The 20094-nt window shown below is 38.0% G+C and overlaps 1 protein-coding gene across 2 annotated transcripts in view; it reads right to left on the reverse strand.

Annotated features, from left to right (window-relative positions):
* Positions 1-2901: 2901 nt before the first annotated feature.
* MRPL13 (mitochondrial ribosomal protein L13) overlaps positions 2902-20094 on the reverse strand; it is a 47893-nt gene continuing 30700 nt past the window's right edge. For both annotated transcript variants that reach the window (XM_073893166.1, XM_025871051.2), the window contains 2 exons: positions 17530-17651; positions 2902-3174 (listed from right to left, as the gene is read on the reverse strand). In XM_073893166.1, the coding sequence (XP_073749267.1) occupies positions 3153-3174; positions 17530-17651 (144 nt within the window). In that variant the 3' untranslated portion in view covers positions 2902-3152. The remainder of the gene's footprint in view (positions 3175-17529; positions 17652-20094) is intronic.

Raw genomic sequence — 20094 nt, forward strand, 5'->3', positions numbered from 1 at the left:
ACGTTTGCTTAGTGGAGGTGTTTATAGTGAGGGGTTGTGGCTTTTGAACCACGGAAAACAGGTAAAAGGAAGATTCCAGTTTTTCGAATGAAATGGGATACTGGAGGTAGATGGCTGTGGTCCTGGCCCTTGCCCTGGTTTTCGTCCCTCTGCATTGGCTTCAAATGGAAATCCGACTTTTCTGGTTTTGTTAGTTCCCACCTCTCATAAAGAAGCTGTTTGTGTGACCCCAATGAGAGGAGACGAGTGCTCTCGTGCTGCATCGGATTTGGGGTTACCTTCAACCCCCAGCAAATGAGCGCTTTTCAGGCTTCAGCTGCCTGGAAAACAGGTGATTCTTGGGAAGTTAAGATTACGCTCTTGCCTCTTTTGTTTTCAGTGTTGCCTCCTCTGTTCATGAGTGTGCTTAAGGCCGACTGCCGCCTGCAACAGCACACTCTCGTTTCAGAGCTTTGCGATGCCTAAGGCTTTTCCTTTGCTGCGGATGATCAGGACATCCTGTGTTTTCCTGAGAGAATCCAGTAGGCGATGCACTTGGGGAAAACTGAGAGAGGTGTTTTCTATTATTCTACCGCCGGTCCATTATGCGCAGCTGGATGGTGTTTTTCACGTTTACCTGGTGTTAGCTAATAGTGCAAAACTGCGTATGAACCAATACAAATTTGGTTTTGGTGATTTGATTCCTTATTTATCTGCACCAATTTGCACATTACACATAGCCATTATATATATATTTATCTATATCTATATATATCAGCTTTCTTTTCCTTCCCATGGGACTCTTGAAATAATTACGGTTTCCTTCTTTTTCTGTAAGAAAACAAAAGTTCTCTTTTGTTTCTTCTATTCATTTCAGTCATGACTTCAGTAGGAGCCACGATTCCAGGGGTCGGGCTTGTCCTCCTCCCTGAGGTTACTGGGGCCCCTACAGCGAGTTGTGATTCCTGCTCGGCTACCTGTGGCGCTCTCAGGACACGTACAGGTCAGGCTGTTAAAACTCCAGAGCAATGGCAAAAGGGCAATAAGGTCTATGGAAGGCCATTTACAGAGTGCAAAGGCCTCCCTGCTCTGCTTTTCTCCATATGCAAAGTGGAGTTAGCACCTAACGGTGAGGAGGAGCAACTCAGTCCACCAATATAGCCTTTGTTTAGGTCTAGACGGTTCTACAGGGTCAGGCGGCCCCTCCCCCACCAAAGGGGCTCTCCCACAGCAAGTGAGAGTGAGGTTTATGGTGATCGGTGCCCATATTCTTACTGAGTATGATGAGGACTGGGCTCACTGTTACTGTAGAGCATGTTGCTTCAAATCCTGCAGTTAGAAACCAAGGCTTTTTTTTTTTTTTTTAAGATTTTATTTATTTATTTGAGAGAGCGAGAATGAGAGAGAGAGCACGCACATGAGAGGGGGGAGGGTCAGAGGGAGAAGCAGACCCCCCGCTGAGCAGCAGGGAGCCCGATGCGGGACTCGATCCCGGGACTCCAGGATCATGACCTGAGCCGAAGGCAGTCGCTTAACCAACTGAGCCACCCAGGCGCCCCCAAGGCTTTCTTTAGTGAGCCTTTCTCAATCCAGAAATACCTGCCGGGCATTGTTTTAGGTGTTCGCGCTACACCAGACTAATTTCCTCTCTATTAAAGCTACTGCATCAGGAGCTGGAGGCTTATTTCATATTGACTCACACCTACAGTTACCACATCACAGGGAAGGGAGGGGGGTGCTTCTTTTTTGGTCCAACGGTTTAAAATAGAACTGCCACTTCCTTGCGATTGGTAGCTGTTGACCTGGACCAGGCTATGCTTGCTTTATTATGGAATTTGTGATACAGAAACGTAAAGACTCACTTTTTCTCAGCGAGCAGTGGCTAAGTCCATGGGCTTTTGAACCAGACTGCCTGGACTCAAATCCTGATGACCACTCAGCAGTTCACTTCTGTGACCTTGGCCAAGTTACCTACCTTGTTGCTACTTCGGCTTTTCTGTTTTTAAATGGGGAGGGTTACCTTATGTACATTAGAGTTGCTGTACGTATTACATGAATTTATATAAAGCTGTTGTGTTTGGCAAGTTGGCAGATGCTTCCTAGCAATACTTCCTCTTTAATTTTAGTTACTGTTTTCCTCTACCCATACTTTCTTACGTCACAGCTCAAACAGAGTTAATGTCCACACTCTGACACCCAAGGGCACTTATTTACAAGTCGATCTACAGCTCCTTTCCAGTAGACTGTATGTGCTCTTTGCTGGGGCAAGAGGTGCTGGGGGAAGACACGTGTGATTTCTATTTTCCCAACACCTAGCACTGTGCCTGGCAAATACCTGTTTGCTGAGTGAATGGGAAAGGTCGTCTGAAATTCACTCCTTGACTGGCTAGGACAAGAGAAGAAAAAAAAACCAAAAAAACAAACTCCCACAAAAATGCCCAAATACAATGGCTCCGCGTCTTAATTTCTCAAGAAGAGATTCCGCTAGGGATATTTATCTCAGCAGTCCAATCTAAGTGCCCCGCACTGAAGTGAATAGGAGCCAACAGGAGAAGATCCGGAGACACCGTGCAGGGGTCTGAACATGGTAGCACAGGCAGGGCAGTGAGATTTCCAGGAAGCAGACAGGCAACAGTTTATTTGGGGGTCATGGAGACCAAGAGCTATATGGGAAAAAGATGATTGCGCTTTGTACATACCTCAGTGCAAACCTTACCCTTCTGAGCTGGGAGGTTAGCTGTTTCAGTTCAGGAAAACTGAAAGTGGGCCTTGTTTTCCCCGGGGCAGGGGGATAGAACAGTGACGGCGGAACTTGAGGGAATCTGCACCGACGGGCACTTGTTGGCAACTTTACCTGCACCTAGGTTTGTACCTAGGTACAAAACTAGGGTTTGTGTTTTTGTTAAATGAAAAACTGAACAGTTAAACAAGTTAGCGATTTTATTCTTATCACATACAACATTCAAATTGGACTACATAATAAAATAATTCTATAAAATAATGTATCTATCGAAGGATTATCACCTCCTGATTTTTCTCCACAAGCTTTCAGTGCCCAAGACAAGTTCCTTGTCAAAACGCAGCAGCTGCCTCACTCGGCCTGTAGCTTGGGAGAGACTCATCAGGAAGAAGCTTCAGTCACCACATGGCTCTTTCCAGCAATTTTCATTCTCCTAGAGTCGATAATCTTCAGGTCTGAAAGACAAAATCAACATTTCTTTCTTTATGAATCATCCTATCATTTTCTCCTGCCTGATGAAGGAAGATTATTTTTCAATTTAAAATGAAAGTAACTGTTCATTGAGAAATTATCTATAAGCATTAGATTTCTGGTGAAAAACACTAAAGCCAAATCATCGTGAAGTGACAATTCCCAAGCTCTTTCGAGAGTATAAATATAGGCTGCCTTGTGCCTGTGCATGAATGTTCTAACTTAAAAACTTCAAACAGAAAAATTCAATTTCTGTTCTATTTTTATTTTTTTTTAAGATTTTATTTATTTGAGAGAGAGAATGAGAGAGAGGGAGAGCACATGAGAGGGGGGAGGGTCAGAGGGAGAAGCAGACTCCCCGCTGAGCAGGGAGCCCGATGTGGGACTCGATCCCGGGACTCCAGGATCATGACCTGAGCCGAAGGCAGTCACCCAACCAACTGAGCCACCCAGGTGCCCTCTGTTCTATTTTTAAATATACTTTCTTAAAGATTTTTTCACAGAAAGGACTGCTATGATCTTTAAAAATCCATATAAGCATATGGATTTGCCTAATCAAGGCCATTTTTGAATGAGTAATTTCCCTAGTTCTATTATTTTATCATGCTAAATTTATTTTTCATTATGCTACAAATACAAAATAAATGTATAAACACCAGGCCTTTGATATTTTAATTACATACAAATAACTGGTCTTTTCCTGCATTTATAGGATTAATCATACTTGAAAGTTACTTCCGGTAGTAAAACAAAAAACACGTTTTTTTAGGGAAATGTTAAATCTTAACAGTGGAGAAAATGAAGAACAGGAAATTACAAAATGCAAAAAAATGTTCAAGTGTCATTTTATCTTTTCCATAGGTGTATTTGTAGGTGTTGAGCTCCCATGGGATTTTCAGAAGGAGGTTTGTAATCAGTAGATTAAATAGATGTTTTTGAAACAGCTGTAAAAATATTCGATAGTTTGAGTTCCTTTAAAAAGTAGATGAACTCTGTTTGCCCCGAAATAACTTATCTAGTCCCTTTCTACACTCACAGCATGTTTTCTTCAACAGAATACTCACCAGATACCAGAGAGCTCATCTATGAAGACCAACAGTCTAGTGGCTGAGTAAATAAACTGCATTATAATTTAAAGTTATTATTTAACTCCGAGGAACACAGGCTCTGATCTGGGAAACCAGCCAAATATGTTTCACCATATCAGCCGTTCTATAACAACAAGAGGAGAAACTGCAGAATTTTGTCACAGTTTTAGAAATCTCCTTCCAAATGTAAAAACTGCATCCAAAGTCTGGGAAATAACAGTGTGGTCCGAGAGCTGAATGTGGCTCCAAACTGCATCCTTTTAATCTTTGGCTAGTGACTCAAATCAGTGGAAGCAGTTCCCAGTCAAGAGACACCGGCACCTTTCAAGAAACCACTTCTTCTGTCGACCTGGTTCATGTAATTATGACTAAAGGGTGGTGATGATGCCATCAGAAAGGAATCTTCTAAGCTGAGGTCCTAACAAGAAGTCTCTGCAACTAACTCCACTCGATAAAACTAAATGTGCTTAGTCTAGTTGTTTCCACACCAAAGGTTAATTTATTAAGTAACAATGAGATGACAAAAGGACCTTTTGGTGGGATTTACAAATAAAACTGGAAATGTGTGTGAAGGGTGTAATCCGTGATACAAGGTATGTAGTAGATAGTGACCTGAAAGCTCTAGGGGGCTAATAAGGCCCCAATCTGTTTCAAGAAGATCTTCTGGTGGGAACAGAGGAGGATGAAGAAGAGGGCTGTGTCGGGGCTGTGGCAGTGATGAGTGAGAAGAAAGGACAGGTTCAGGATTTAAGAGGCAGAAAAGTACCATGTTGGTGGGGAGAGGGTGGGAAGGGACGGGGAAAAGGGAAGGGGCCAGGGAGATGGAGGAAGAAGGAGCTACTAGAAAATGAGGATTCAGGGATGAGCCCCGATTTTCAGCTTGAAGACCTCTGTGGATGGCCATGCTGCTGATCTCTTCAGGATAGGGAATACAGGCAGAGGAACAGACTGGAAGGGGGGAAGGATCTTGGTTTTGAATATGGTAAGATTTGGACATAACAGGCAGCTAGCAATTAGGACGTGGAGTTTAGGAGAAAGGGGGCAAAAGGGGAGACCTGTCAGAGTCTCTCCCACAGATTCCTTCTTTTCCATCCCACTTCTGCCTATCAAGTGGCCCTGCCTAAAAAATCTTCAGTAGTCCTCCACTGCTTTGTCACAATTCGAACAGCCCCGAAACCAATATATACCCCTCCATGACATGGCCTCAGCTAACATTTCTGAGTTATTCCTTCTACATCCCATTCCTTTACATTCTGATCCCATTACACTACCCGCTACTGCCCAGGTAAAAACTTTCATACCTCTTGACTTGGGTACTTGAGCTTTTTTCTGCCTGGTAGACTTGACCTATCCTTCAAAATCCACCTCAAAAATCACATCATTTGGGTAGCCCTCCACGACCTTCCTTTCTAACTTAGGGCTCCTCTTTGTGAGACTGCCAGAGAATCTCATGTATACTTCTATTATACAGTGTTTCTCAAATTATACTTAACTTTATTTATGTAAATAAATGTTATTTATGTAAGATGTGCTGAATGCTTATTAGATGCCATGAAGTACACCAACTACTTCACATGCATTATCTCATTTTATTCTCATAACTACATTGTGAGAAAGACACTTTTATCAATCCCATTTTATAGTTGACAATACTGAGGCTCAGAGAAGCTGGGTGACTAGCCTAAGGATACACAGCTAGGAAGTGAATGGTAAGCACCTAGTGCAGACCTTCTGACTGCAAGTGCTTGCACGCACGATTTTATTCTATCACTTCTAGTAGGCTGTTGGTGCCTTTGAAGGCAGGGTCCCCGTATAACTGAGATTATGCCTCCAGCAATTAGCACAGTGCCCAGCATAGAGTGGCTATCTGTAAGATATCTGTCATTACAGTACAGTGACTGCCTTGAAAATGCCACTTTGTTTTACAAACTCATCCTTTCCTTTTTTTACGGACGGTAGTCAGGATCTTTTATGGATTGTTAATTTGCTTCCAGGAGGGGAAAACAGTATCATGGCCAAGGGACTAGGTACTTTAGATGTTGGCAGAGCCAGAAACATCAACTTATACTGGAGGCAATTAATGGTATTACATGGCATGCAGTAGGTACCCTTGTGGGGAAAAGTGAGGCTTGTACATTAAATACGGTTTTATTTCTCCGCACGCACGTGCACACACAAAAGCAGGCACACATCCAGTGCGTTTATGCTGCTTACCTTCTCCCACTAAAAGGAATCCAAGGTAAGAAAGGGGAGGGGAGGTCTATTGACCTGAGTGCTTCTCCAACTTCAGTGGGCATACACATCGCTTGGGCTCTTGTGAAAATGCAGATTCAGATTCAGTTAATCTGTAGAGGGGCTCATGATTCTACATTTCCAACAAGCTCCTATATGCCGCAATGCTGGTCTATGGACCACAGGATGACTTAGCAAGGGTTCACCTTAGACCTCCCCCACAGAGCTACTCATAAGACCGAGGGGATGACTATTTGAAGATGCTGAAGAAGCAAATGCAGTAAATTTTTAAAACTACGCTGTGCCTAAGAGAAGGTAACATACTTCTTCCTTAGCCAGAGGTGATTCCGTTTGCTATACAGTATCCTTCACAGCTCTTTACCCAGAGAGGACTTTATTGACAGGCAGTTTTAAGCTTTTCTGATACAATAATAATTTTAAATTATGATAACATGTACTAATGAGGCTGGATACTGGAATTCCTTTGGTATCTATCATCAAAGAAAGATTAAATTGTAGTCCATGTAGTTACTAGATTAAATAATTTTTAAAAGCAAGACACCTGGCATTTAATAAATTGCTTTTCATAGTATGGATGCTTAAATGTTGTTTGAAACTTTAGTGAACTTAAATGAAATGACTTAATCCTTTGCTAAAAGGATGATGAGCAAATTTATATTCTATATTTATTTGCCTTAGTTCTTCATTGCTGTTTCAGTGCAAATAAAAAATCATGAAGTTTTAAAATAAAAGATAATCTTATATAAGGTTAATGTTTTTGTAAATAACAGTATTCTAAAATAATCTCAGGAAATCTTTAAAGAGACATTTCAAATGCTGTTACAGAAAACTAATCTCTATTAATTTTTATAGAAATGTTTTCCTTGACAGAAGTTATATTTTAACAAAATTACCATAATCTTTTCTTTATATATGTAACACAAAGTATCCAAAACTAAATATATCAGAGTTACACTAAAGCACAGACAAGGAAAATTTCTATTTTAGCTATAACTATTAAGCAAGCTTTAAGAAAGAAGCAAAGCCCAAAATATGAATTTACCATACTTCATGAATTAGAAGTCAATTCCTCTTTCAGGGAGATAAGATTCCACTCATTTATTCATTCAACAAAGATTACTGAATGTCAGGTCTACCTGTGGGCACTGGGAACACAGCAGCAAGCAAGACAAAGTTCTGTCTGTAGACCGTGCATTTTCTCATAGAGGGAGAGGCACACACACTCACACACAGACACACATATGTACACTTTGACCTCTGAGGTGAAAGCTAAAAGTGTTAAGCTTTCATACATAATATTTAGGGTAATTTGGGAGATTAATGAATCTTCAAAGAATTAGCCAACATTAAGACTTTCCTTAATTCATTTTCTAAATTGTGCTAAAATTACACAGTTACTAAATATTCTATAGCAATAATTCATTTTGCACTTAATACTTGTCACTAGCAGAAAACTGCCTTCAAACACTATGGTTTTTAAAAAAATCATACCACCTCTCACAAAATTCTCAATTTTCTATAGCAAATCCTTTATCACTGACATCCCTATGCACAATGTTGCCAGTCACTCACTAAATGAAACAGGCAAAATACCGCCACTCATTAAAATTTAGGACAAAAATTGACAGAGGCCAACACATTTTAAATTATCTTGAAAATGGGAACATTTCTATAAAAAAATTTATCTTTTGACTTCAGGAAAAATCTTTAGGGAGATTTTAGTTTTCATTGTAAAACGATGGGACAAATCCATTTGGTTTGTGAATAAAATGAAATATAAAGCTATAAAACACATAGATAATGTGATGGTTCAGTTAGACACTTAATATTATTTATCTCATTAAATTTATTTTGCAGAAGAAAAAAGCATTTGAATTTCAGTTGTGAATCCATGAAATTGTGTATAACTTAAGTGTAATAAATCTCAAAAATATTTTATTCTCCCTTAGGTCTTATGTCTTTTCACTCATAAATATTTGTCAGTATAATGTTTATTTCAACAAAATATTTAAACGAGAATAAAATTTGGACAGTGGAGTAATCTTAAGAACAATAAAAGGTAAGTCTGATTGAGTTTTAAGTCATTTCCATTGTACTGATGAAAGTATTTAGAATAAACAGTCACAGGAAATCTGGTAACAATGCATATTCCTTGAACTAAAATTCTTTGAATTAAAGATGTCAGCCGTACAGGAAATTGTGAGGCAGAATAATGGTGCCTCTATACTCATTTCTCCAGGCACTGTACCATGTACCAAATCCTGATTAGAAAAAGCTCAATAGTGCTTTAAAAAACAAACAAATAACTAAATTCATAGAATTGTTAAAATTTTCTTTTAAATCAACTTACTGCTTTTCTCAGTTAAAATAAAGCATGGAACACTATGTCAAAAACTAATGATGTAATGTATGGTGATTAACATAAGATAATAAAATAAAAAAATGAAAAAAAGAAATAGATGAATTCTGAAGGAAAAAAAGGAAATCTCTTTTGAAATGAGGATTAAATGAGATGATATATAAGCTCTTAATATATATGAAACTGTCAATAAGAATAATATACTTAAAAATTAAAAAAAATAGGAATTGCTGTTACATTCAATTATCACTTTTAAGTCGTAAGCTCTATTGGCTTGGAATGATTTGGTTTGGTTGCTCAAGTAGAGATTGTTTTTAATTTTAACAACCAGTCCTAATCTGTTCATAGCCAAAAGAACAGTAAAGTTTAGAATGTCTAATCTGAGCAAAATTCAGCACTGGAAATACTGAGGTCTACAGTTTTTGCCAATGCTGAACTGGTTGAAATAATGGGAAAATTGGAATGTAATCCTGCGCCTGAAGTCCAGCTAATAACTTCTGTCTGTGAAGAGCAGCAAATTAAGTTAAATCTTGTAGAAAAATGCCATATGACCAGACTAGCATAAAATTATGGAAAATCTTGAAGATGTCCAGATCCCAATTCCTTGTGGGTTTTGAAAAGGTAAAAATCCTTCTTTACGGTCTTTAAATAAATTAAGCCTCTGATGTGAAGCACTTTTATAAAAGAGGCATAGGTAAAAACATTGTTTTCTGCGTATTAATTTAAATACAACTGAAAATCTGTAGATTTTTAGAACTGATAGGTTTCCTATCAGAGGGCAGGTATAAGTTTAAATCCTTGCTCTCTCCTAGAGCTACAGACTAGACTACACAGGATGCTCACCAAGGCCCTTTTCCAGGGCTAATGTCCCCACACCTATGTTCCTTTTACAGTGCTGGAGGCATCACCCAGGAAACACTCTAAACCAAATCCTGTTTTCAGCAAAGACAAGTCAGGGCCGATCACGACTGCCCTCATATCTCTCCACTTCCAACACTGCCACTCTCTTCTTTGCAGGCACACTTCCAATAGCACACTCTGTAGAGGGCATTAACCGCTGGACACATGGGTTTTCATTATAAACAACTCTTCAAGATTTATTGATGCTGACCTTTCCACACTTAATTTCTACACAAAGGTGAGGGTTTTGCTTAAAATAAAGCATTACGGACTTAATGAGTGAGGAATACAAAAATATATTTCTTTTTTGGTATTGTTACATCACTCACTCTGTGGACTATGCGAAGCAACTCCAGTTGAAATTTTCCACATACCTTGTTTTTCCTAAGAAAAGCTCTCCTACAGAATTTTGTAAAAATGAAAATAAAAAAAGTTTTAAATGATCCAAGTTTTATTTTTACCCTACATAATGAAAAGTTTCCATTACAGTGGATAGCATTATAATTTCTACGATTACTGTGGTTTTGTAATGTGTTGGCAAAACTACAATGATTATGGAAATAATTACTGACAGCATTAAAATAAGTTGACCATTTGAAAGCCACAGTGCAGGCCAATGAATTGTGAAGAAAAAACAGTGCTGTTGCTTTTTCTTTGACAGACAAATTCTCCATGCATACCCTCCAATCATCACTTGCACAGGGCAACCACACATTTATTTTGTACCGTCAAGAAACAAATTATAATTTCATAACATATTCTAACACAATCTATGTATGCCTGAGCTATAAAAAATACTAATACACCAAATATATCCACTAATTTAAGAAGTGAGGTTTATAGGCAATACTTCTCATACAAGAAAATGACTTTTAGTTATTAAAGTTCAGTTGTCTCATAAATATCAGTTTCTTTCCTTCTTGTCTAACATTGTTTTAAAAATGACTATACAACTAGCATAAGAAAATATGCATAAACTGAAATTAGGCCTGAGAGAACATAACTCTATGTAAGTGATTTAAAATAATTTAAAGGAAATCCCAAAAATGGAGCTTTTAATTAAGATTAAAACAATTTTTTCCTGAGATTGAGAATTCCTCATATCAGTGAGGTCATATGGGTTGCTGGAGTGGTGGGGGGTGGGAGGGATGGGGTGGCTGGGTGATAGACATTGGGGAGGGTATGTGCTATGGTGAGCGCTGTGAATTGTGCAAGACAGTTGAATCACAGACCTGTACCCCTGAAACAAATAATGCAATATATGTTAAGAAAAAAAAAAAGAATAAGATAGCAGGAGGGGAAGAATGAAGGGGGAAATCGGAGGGGGAGACGAACCATGAGACAAGATGGACTCTGAAAAACAAACTGAGGGTTCTAGCGGGGAGGGGGTAGGGGAATGGGTTAGCCTGGTGATGGGTATTAAAGAGGGCACGTTCTGCGTGGAGCACTGGGTGTTATGCAAAAACAATGAATCATGGAACACTACATCAAAAACTAATGATGTAATGTATGGTGATTAACATAACAATAAAAATTTAAAGGTAAAAAAAGATTAAAACAATTTAAAACAATTTTGTCAATCATCTACTGGGTTGAAACCTTAATTTTGACTACCATTACTGTCTGACAGTTGCTGAAAAGCCTTAGTTTCTACTAGAAAAGCTAATAAACATACATTGACCAAAAGCTAATAATAGTTACAATTAAAAAACTATATTTCTATAATAAAACTGTATTCTATAAAAAACAATATTTCTTTCTATATTATCAACATATTTTAAATTTTATTACTAGGGAAACAAAAACCAAAGCAAGCTATTTTTATGCCTATTGATGTAGGTGCAGTACAGGTACATCCGTTTCAGTCAAGTCTCTGCAGATTCACGATCACATTTATCTTGACTAAATTCCAATTACTACATTCCAAAGGAAGATTATATTGTTGGCTTAGCTATTTTGGGTGGAATCAGAGCATATTTTAAGCAGCCTCTTTCTCCAAAAGGAGAAAAAAATTTTTTTCTCATGAAAGCAAATCTACCAGTAGTGAGAAATCCCACTTCCAATGGGTTGCCCTGCATAGTGTGTTACATATTTTCATTTTTACTCTAATGTCTGTAATATTTAATAACAGAACTTTATGAAATGGCAAACAACTAAAATGGCAACATTCATTAAAGTGGTCAGTGGCCACATGGGGCTAATGAAACTTAATTAAAATGACAAAATAAAAGTTCAGTTCCTCAGTCACACTAGCCACACTGTAAGTACTCAAGACCCACATGTGGCCAGGAGCCACTGTATTAGATAACTCAGATACAGAACTTTTTCATCATGTGGGAAGTTCTATTAGACAGCCCTGATCATTTAAATTGTAATGTGTAAGTATGTACCCACATTAACTATCTGGGGAACACAAGTTAACCAAGTTGTATGGCTACCTATAAGGAAAGAACATACTTTAATAAAGCCCAAAGGAAAGGCTGGTGCCTTAATGCATATTCCTGTCAGAGGGACAGGAATATGCATTCTTTTCGGAATGAAAAGAAAGGGCAGGGAAATACATCTCCATAGTAGTCTAAAAAATGCATCAAGTTACTCTAAGTTTCTCTAAAAGTCTCCTTAAAAATAATTATAGAAAAGCCCTTCCTAGTTCCATTAATATAATAAAGGCACTCAGTCATCTTCTAATTTGTTTTAAATGAGCCAGGAATCATTTAGTATAATGAGCAGTTATGATCAGTACTCTTTATTCATGATATACAACTCTAAACGCATAACCCAAATAAGCACATATTTGATTAAATAGCACCTTTGGTATTTCTAGTTAAAAAAAAAAAAAGTACCATATGCCCCTTTTGGTTAGGAATATAAATTCATTTATGATGGTGTTTCTATAAAAAAAAAAAACAGGTACGACATTCTTAGACTTCCAGAACTTCATACAGCATGGTAACCTACCAAAATCCAAAGAATATTTAAAATACTTTTTTATGATGTAACTTTTTAAAGCAAAATATTTGAGAACTACATATGACTTAAGTACACTCACATAAGATGCTACAAGAGGCACTCAGGCAGAGTGGTTAGGACGATGCCCTTAGGCTTGAATCCCTAATCCACCATTTAACAATCCTGTGATCTTAGTCAAATTACTTTTCAGATTTCTGTGTCCACATTTCCTTTTTTATGAAAAAATGAGGATAAAAAATATAAGACATAGACACACACACAAACACAAAGAAACAGTGGAAGCTAACACACCAAAATTTTAACTGTGGTGAGATTATTTACTTCCTTAAGTTTGTATCTTATTCACAGTTTCTACAATGAACATTTAACACTTTTTTAAAAAAAGATTTATTTATTTTAGTGAGAGAGAGCAAGAGCAAGGGGAGGGGCAAAGGGAGAGAGAAAATCTCAAGCAGAGTCCTGCTCAGTACAGAGCCCATTGTGGGGCTCAATCTGATGACCCTGAGATCATGACCTGAGCCAATGGCAGACAGTGAACTGACTGAGCCACCCAGGAGCCCTCATTTAATACTTTTTAATTCCAGGGCACCTGGGTGGCTCAGCTGTTAAGCGTCTGCCTTCAGCTCAGGTCATGATCCCAGGGTCCTGGGATCAAGCCCCACATCGGGCTCCCTGCTCGGCGGGAAGCCTGCTTCTCCCTCTCCCACTCCCCCTGCTCATGTTCCTGCTCTTGCTGTGTCTCTCTCTATCAAATAAATAAATAAAATCTTTAAAAAAAAATACTTTTTAATTCCCCCAAAGTGAAAGTTTTTAATCGAATGCTTGAGTTTAAAGACTATATTATGTGAATTCCAGGGTGGTAAATTTAAGCTAGTAAATGTTTTTCATAAATTAGAGATTAATTTCAATTTGTGGCAAATTGTACATCTCTTTAAAAGAATTTAAAAAACTGTTTACGTCTTCCTAGAAAAATGTTCTGTATATGTGGGTTCAGTTGTAAAGATACATATAAGTTCTATGTAGTTTAAGGAGGAAAAGGCACATTGAATATGTCTGGAATAAATGACCATGTAAGTCATTTAAGAACAAGTTAAATTAAAATTATTTTTCCAAAAGTATAAAATTTTTCCAAGTACAGAAGTCTCATCTCTCAGATGCCAAAGGGGGAAGAACTGTAAAGATCACAGCATGTAAAACCTTTTATTTTCAGAAACTACTGATTTATCTAAATAAATCACTACATAATCTGGATAAAAAAATGAATTTTATTTTTTTGTTTTTATCTTTTATTTTTTTTTAAGATTTTATTTATTTATTTGACAGAGAGAGAGAGAGAGATAGTGACAGCAGGAACACAAGCAGGGGAGTGGGAGAGGGAGAAGCAGGCTTCCCGCCGAGCAGGGAGCCCGATGCGGGGCTCGATCCCAGGACCCTGGGATCATGACCTGAGCCGAAGGCAGACGCTTAATGACTGAGCCACCCAGGTGCCCCAAGAAAATGAATTTTAATAAGAAGAATTAAAATAGACTCTTGGGTTTTGAAAAGAAGGAAAATATTAAATAGGCATCTAAAAAGGTCAAAAGAAGGAGACAACCACGCCACACTAAACTTAGTTGTTAGAATCAAATCACGTCACATAATGTATAGTTTCTGGTCATCGTCAAGCAATGAAAACCAGAACCTAAGGAGTGATGGAAAATGTACTTCTTTATTTTAGGGAAAAATATTTATCATGAGGATGTATCCTGATAACTAGCTGGTATTAATATCAGACACCATAAAATCAGTTCTTTCAATTTTTCATATAGAGTTTTGTTAATCACTCATTTACTATCAACTAAAAATTGATGATTCAGATGATATACAGTGAACAGAAACAAACATAATGTTTTCAAAGCTAGTCAATTTCAATGATTCTAGCATGAAGAACTAGTATTAAATTGGAGGATTTTACTACCTTCAGTTCGTATCTTCTAGAGATTCTTTCCTAACGTCATTTATAAAAGCTGATACAAGGATATTTGCTTCTTCATTTATTCATTCAATAAATATTTGCTGAATGCCTACTTAATGTGCCAGATGCTATGCTCAGGTAAATAAGACAACATGGAGTTCCCTCACGGAATCTAGTTAGAGAAAGATATTAAACAAAAAAAAAAATCACACAGATACTTAATTACATTAGAATAAATGCAGTAAACGAAAAGGAAAGTGTACAATGAGACTCTATAAAGGGGGCCTAAGCCAGTTCACGGATTATACGAAGGACTTCTGGAGGAAGTTACATTTAAATGCTTCACCATCTATATAGCCCAGACATCTACCCAAATGTCTAGCACATAGGATAAACTCAATAAAAGTTTGTGCAGCTGAATCAAATGTGTTTTTTTGTTTGTTTTTTTTAAAGATTTTATTTATTTTTTTGACAGAGAGAGACCCAGCGAGAGAGGGAACACAAGCAGGGGGTAGTGGGAGAGGGAGAAGCAGGCTTCCCTTGGAGGAGGGAGCCTGATGTGGGGCTCCCTGAGCCGCAGGCAGACACTGAACGACTGAGCCACCCAGGCGCCCCTAAATGTTTTTTTTTTTTTAATTTATTCATGAGAGTCAGAGAGAGAGAGAGAGAGGCAGAGGCAGAGGGAGAAGCAGGCTCCCTGGGGCTCGATCCCAGGACCCCGGGATCATGACCTGAGCCGAAGGCAGACGCTTAAAGCATCTGAGCCACCCAGGCACCCCCTAAATAATGTTTTTAATGGAATTTCTCCAACATGTGTCTCAGTGCCTATGACAGTGTCTTGTACAGAAGAGATAGCTAAAATGTATTTTTTTTTCTTTTAAGATTTTTATTTATTTATTTGACAGAGACACACAGTGAGAGAGGGAACACAAGCAGGGGGAGTGAGAGAGGGAGAAACAGACTTCCCGCGGAGCAGGGAGCCCGATGCAGGGCTCGATCCCAGGACCCTGGGATCATGACCTGAGCCAAAGGCAGATGCTTAACAACTGAGCCACCTAGGCGCCCCAGCTAAAATATATTTGTTGAAAAAAAAATTAATGAGGCAGTTTGCTTCTGTGGAAAGAACATAGGCTTTGGAATCAGACAGTTGGGTTCAAATGCAGGCTAATAAACCAGATGACCCTTGCCTTACTCTTCAAAATAGGAATAATAGATCTATCTCAGAGGCTTGTGGAGAGAATTAAATACAATCCATGTGAACTCCCTAGCACTGTGTTGGGCAATTGGAAAGTCACTATGTAGTGACAAATAGTCACTATAATAAATGGTCACTAATAATTATATTATTTTCTTCATCTGCAGATTTAGTAAAGGAGAACCTTGATAAAAATCAGCAAAATCAAAAAGATTCAAAGAGAATACCCTACAGACTTCTCTGTGTGGAGTCTGAAGATTATATACACGCAATAATGAGAGAGTCACGGATTGGATTGTTGGACATACTGACAATGCTGGGAAGGCTTCTATTTTCACAAACCGATCTGGCCAAAGAGCCAATAAGGAGATAAGAATTTTCAGAGCACAGAGGGTAGCGTCTGTGGGAAGACGAGCTGTCTAGGGTAGATCCAGCAATAAGGATGTGAGGTTCTCTTTCAGATCTACTGCATAAATTCTTAAATGTTCCCAAGTCCCCATTAGATGAAGTACTGTTGTATGCACTGAGGATCGGTGATGAGCAAGATGCAGCCCTTGCTCTTGATGAGCTGACTGTGGTAAGGACAGAGTTACAAAGCAGGTGCTATGGCAGAAGATGGCTGGGCACTTAGTCTGGTCTTGATGTTTACACAAGGCTTCTTAAAGGTGGTGGTATCAGAACTAAGGTCTAAAGAATGACTTAAGAGTTATTTCAGAGCATGGGGGAGGGACATGTTGTTCTAGGCAAAGTGAAGCAAAACAAAGACCAGGAAGAATTAAACTGTGTAAAAAGGGTGACAATCTTAAACAGACTGCTATTGTTAGACCAGTGAAGTGGGAAGAAGTTAAGCTTCAGAGACAGAGAGGAACCAGGTCACGAAGACCCTGCAAACAATTAGATGGGAGATAGTATGTCAACACCACGCAGCTTTCCGGACCTCAGACAGAGGAAATTGTGTAGAGGATAGCAAAAAGTGTTTGTTATTTTGTTTTTCTTTTTTTTCTCTTTAAATTTTTTTATTGTTATGTTAATCACCATACATTACATCATTAGTTTTTGATGTAGCGTTCCACGATTCATTGTTTGTGCATAACAGCCAGTGCTCCACGCAGAACGTGCCCTCTTTAATACCCATCACCAACCTCAATGAGATACCACCTCACACCAGTCAGAATGGCTAAAATTAATGTTATTTTGTTTTTCTATTTGGATCAGGACTATTAATTATCCAGAATTGATGACTTTTCATTAGACGATATTCTCAAGCTTAGTGAAGCAATCTGGAAATTGGTAATGACTTTATTTATCATTCCAAGAGACCACAATCAATCTAAGTAATTTCATCCCAAACAAAATATCTGACAATTATAGGTACCTATGAACACCCTTGCATGTACACAGCAAGGTTTTAAGACTTAGAGACTTTTTGGTTCTAATACCAACATCTAGAATTTATTTGCAGGTCGAAGATGGAAAGAGCATCCAGGGGAGTAAAAAAAAGTTCACTCTTCCCACCCTCAAGGATCTTTGGTCATTTGGTTAAGGGAACAGGGGATACTAAACTGAGCTTAAGAAAAAAACAGGGGGGAAAAAAAAAGACAGGAAAGAGAAAAGACTTACGGAGACCACACTCTTGGGAAAGCCTCTATTTCTTCCTGCGTGTACTCATCTAGACGTCTGGGTACTTTTCGTGGTTGAGGAAGCTCTTCCACCAAATTCTTATGAATATCTTCTGGTATGTCCTAGGTTAAATAAAATTTAGGCTTAATTTTCTTAAAATACATCCCTTGGTAATAAATTAGTAATACTTAATAAATATTAAAAAATTACAAACAGAAGAATATTTATAGAATGAGGAACACAATACAATCTTTATAAATCCATGAAAATCCCTGAAAAGTATATTAATGATAAAAGTAATCTCATTATCTGCCAAATAAATAAATAAAATCTTAAAAAAAGTAATCTCATTATAATACTGTACCTTATATTTTAATCTTGACAAACCTATTTCTCATGGTATGTTAGATATCTTCAATTCTGAGGACCATCGAGTCACTAAGTTCTATCAATTTTTTTCTAAACTGTTTAATTTATTCCCAGCCTTTCAACAGCAGAAAGGCACTGCCTTGGCTGATTCTCATAATTTTTCATCTGATTGAGTGGATGTACTGGGTCTGTGGCTTACAGAGACACAACCTTTCAATTCATACTCCATGTTGTTGCCAGAAAAAACTTTGGAAAATGAAAACCTGCTGGATCTTTGAGTCATTTAGCCAACAAACATTAACTGAACTGCTTCTATGAACCAGAAATTGTGCTAGGTGCTCAGAATATAAAAGGGAATAAAAAGATGATGGCCTCTATAGGCTTATAATTTTAAAAATGTCACTTCTCAAACCAGTGTCCTCACTCCTAGGCCATCTCTGCGACTTCACCTCTTCACACACACCCGTCCATGGTGTCTGAGTTATCAGCCTCCTTGCCTTTCATGCATTGTTCCACACTGAAATCCTGGTGCCTTTATTAATGGCATTCCCACTGCCCATGACTCTCCCCTGGTTAATATATTCAAATATTCAGAAAAATGAAAGGAAAAATAAAATGCAAAAAAGTCTGAATTCGGGTAATGAAAAGTAAACTAAAGAGTAAAGCATAGGGATGCTTGGGTGGCTTAGTCGGTTAAACGTCTGCCTTCAGCTCAGGTCATGGTCCCAGGGTCCTGGGATAGAGTCCAGCATCGGGCTCCCTGCTCAGTGTGGAGCCTGCTTCTTCCCCTGCCCGCAGCTTCCCCTGCTTGTGCTCTCTCTCTCTCTCTGACAAATAAATAAATAAAATCTTAAAAAAAAAGTAAAGCATATATTTGAGACATATTTGAAAGAAGAACAGAAATTGAACTACTAAAGTAAAGGAAATGATAAAATGAAGAGCCTGAGTAACCAAAAGAATTTACATTTATTTTGTGCTCACGATACAGACACAGGGAAAGGGAATTGTCTTGTGAGTCTGGATGGTTAAGTTATTTTTGGAGACTCTACTGGAATAATGGTTGGATGTCATTATGAAAGCATCCTATGAGTATTTCCACAGGGACAGTAGATATATTTCCCTCTTTTCATAACAGTATATTCCTAAACGTTAAAAAAGTTATATAGTAAATTACAATTCTCTGCAAAGAGCGTATCATAATTGGGAATCAAATATCTGGGCAAGAACATGGGCCCGAAACAGTTAACATCTTAAGAATCAAAATATAATTTTAAAATAGCTTTAAAGAATCAGAGCTCTACGGCATTATAAACTTGTTCTAAAATCTAATATGGCAAAATTTTAATAATATTTAAAAAACTTAGGTTGGCTTTTTTAAAATTATGGCTTGTATAGGGTGAGTCACTACCAATACATACAAAATACAATAAATACTGTTGATGATGTTTTTCTTCACTGAGAAGCATTTTAAAAATATTTGACATCCCTTCCCGATGTATTCAAATCTGTAAGTTTAATCACACAAAACTGGAACAAGGAGAGGATGCCTGGACATATAAATACTAAGTTGCTCTAATTTTTTACTTCCTGAAAAAGTCTACCTACCAGTTTGGTATCTTTAAAAGTTTATGAATATTTCACACTCTTTTGGGAAGCTATTAAGAAAAAGATCCCTCTATCTTTCACGAAGACAATTTTAAAAAAGTTGCCAAGTGCTTACACAGCAGAGGGTGTGGAACATACTGGGTTAGTAAATGTTTGCCGAATTGAAGAGAATTCTGACTGAAACGAGCTTACAAATTTTCCCCACTCTTAGAGCAATTTACTGAAAGAATGGATTAAAACACTGCAAAATGAGGAATGAAAGTTGTTGATTAGGCATTACACATGAAACCAGGAAGAGGGAAAGTGCCTCCTTTAATCTGCACACTGAGAAGGTAACCCAAACATGCTAACTGAATGTGATCATGGAGATTCAAGAAATTTAATCATGCCCGCTGCATGGAGGGAATGATCAACCTAAATGGGGCGAATAAGGAGAAGAATGAGTGGAATAAACAGGGGGCAAGGTGATCAGTTATTACTTTTTTCAATTTCTAAAGAAATTTCAAGTCTACAGAAAAATTGTGAGAGTACAGCAAACATTCCTCTAACCTTCACCTAAATTCGGCCCCAACTGTCAAAAGAGGACATGTT

Source organism: Callorhinus ursinus, unplaced genomic scaffold, assembly GCF_003265705.2.
Source record: "Callorhinus ursinus isolate GAN/ISIS: 27379988/994484 unplaced genomic scaffold, GSC_fseal_2.0 scaffold5, whole genome shotgun sequence".
In the NCBI taxonomy this organism is placed as follows: domain Eukaryota; kingdom Metazoa; phylum Chordata; class Mammalia; order Carnivora; family Otariidae; genus Callorhinus; species Callorhinus ursinus.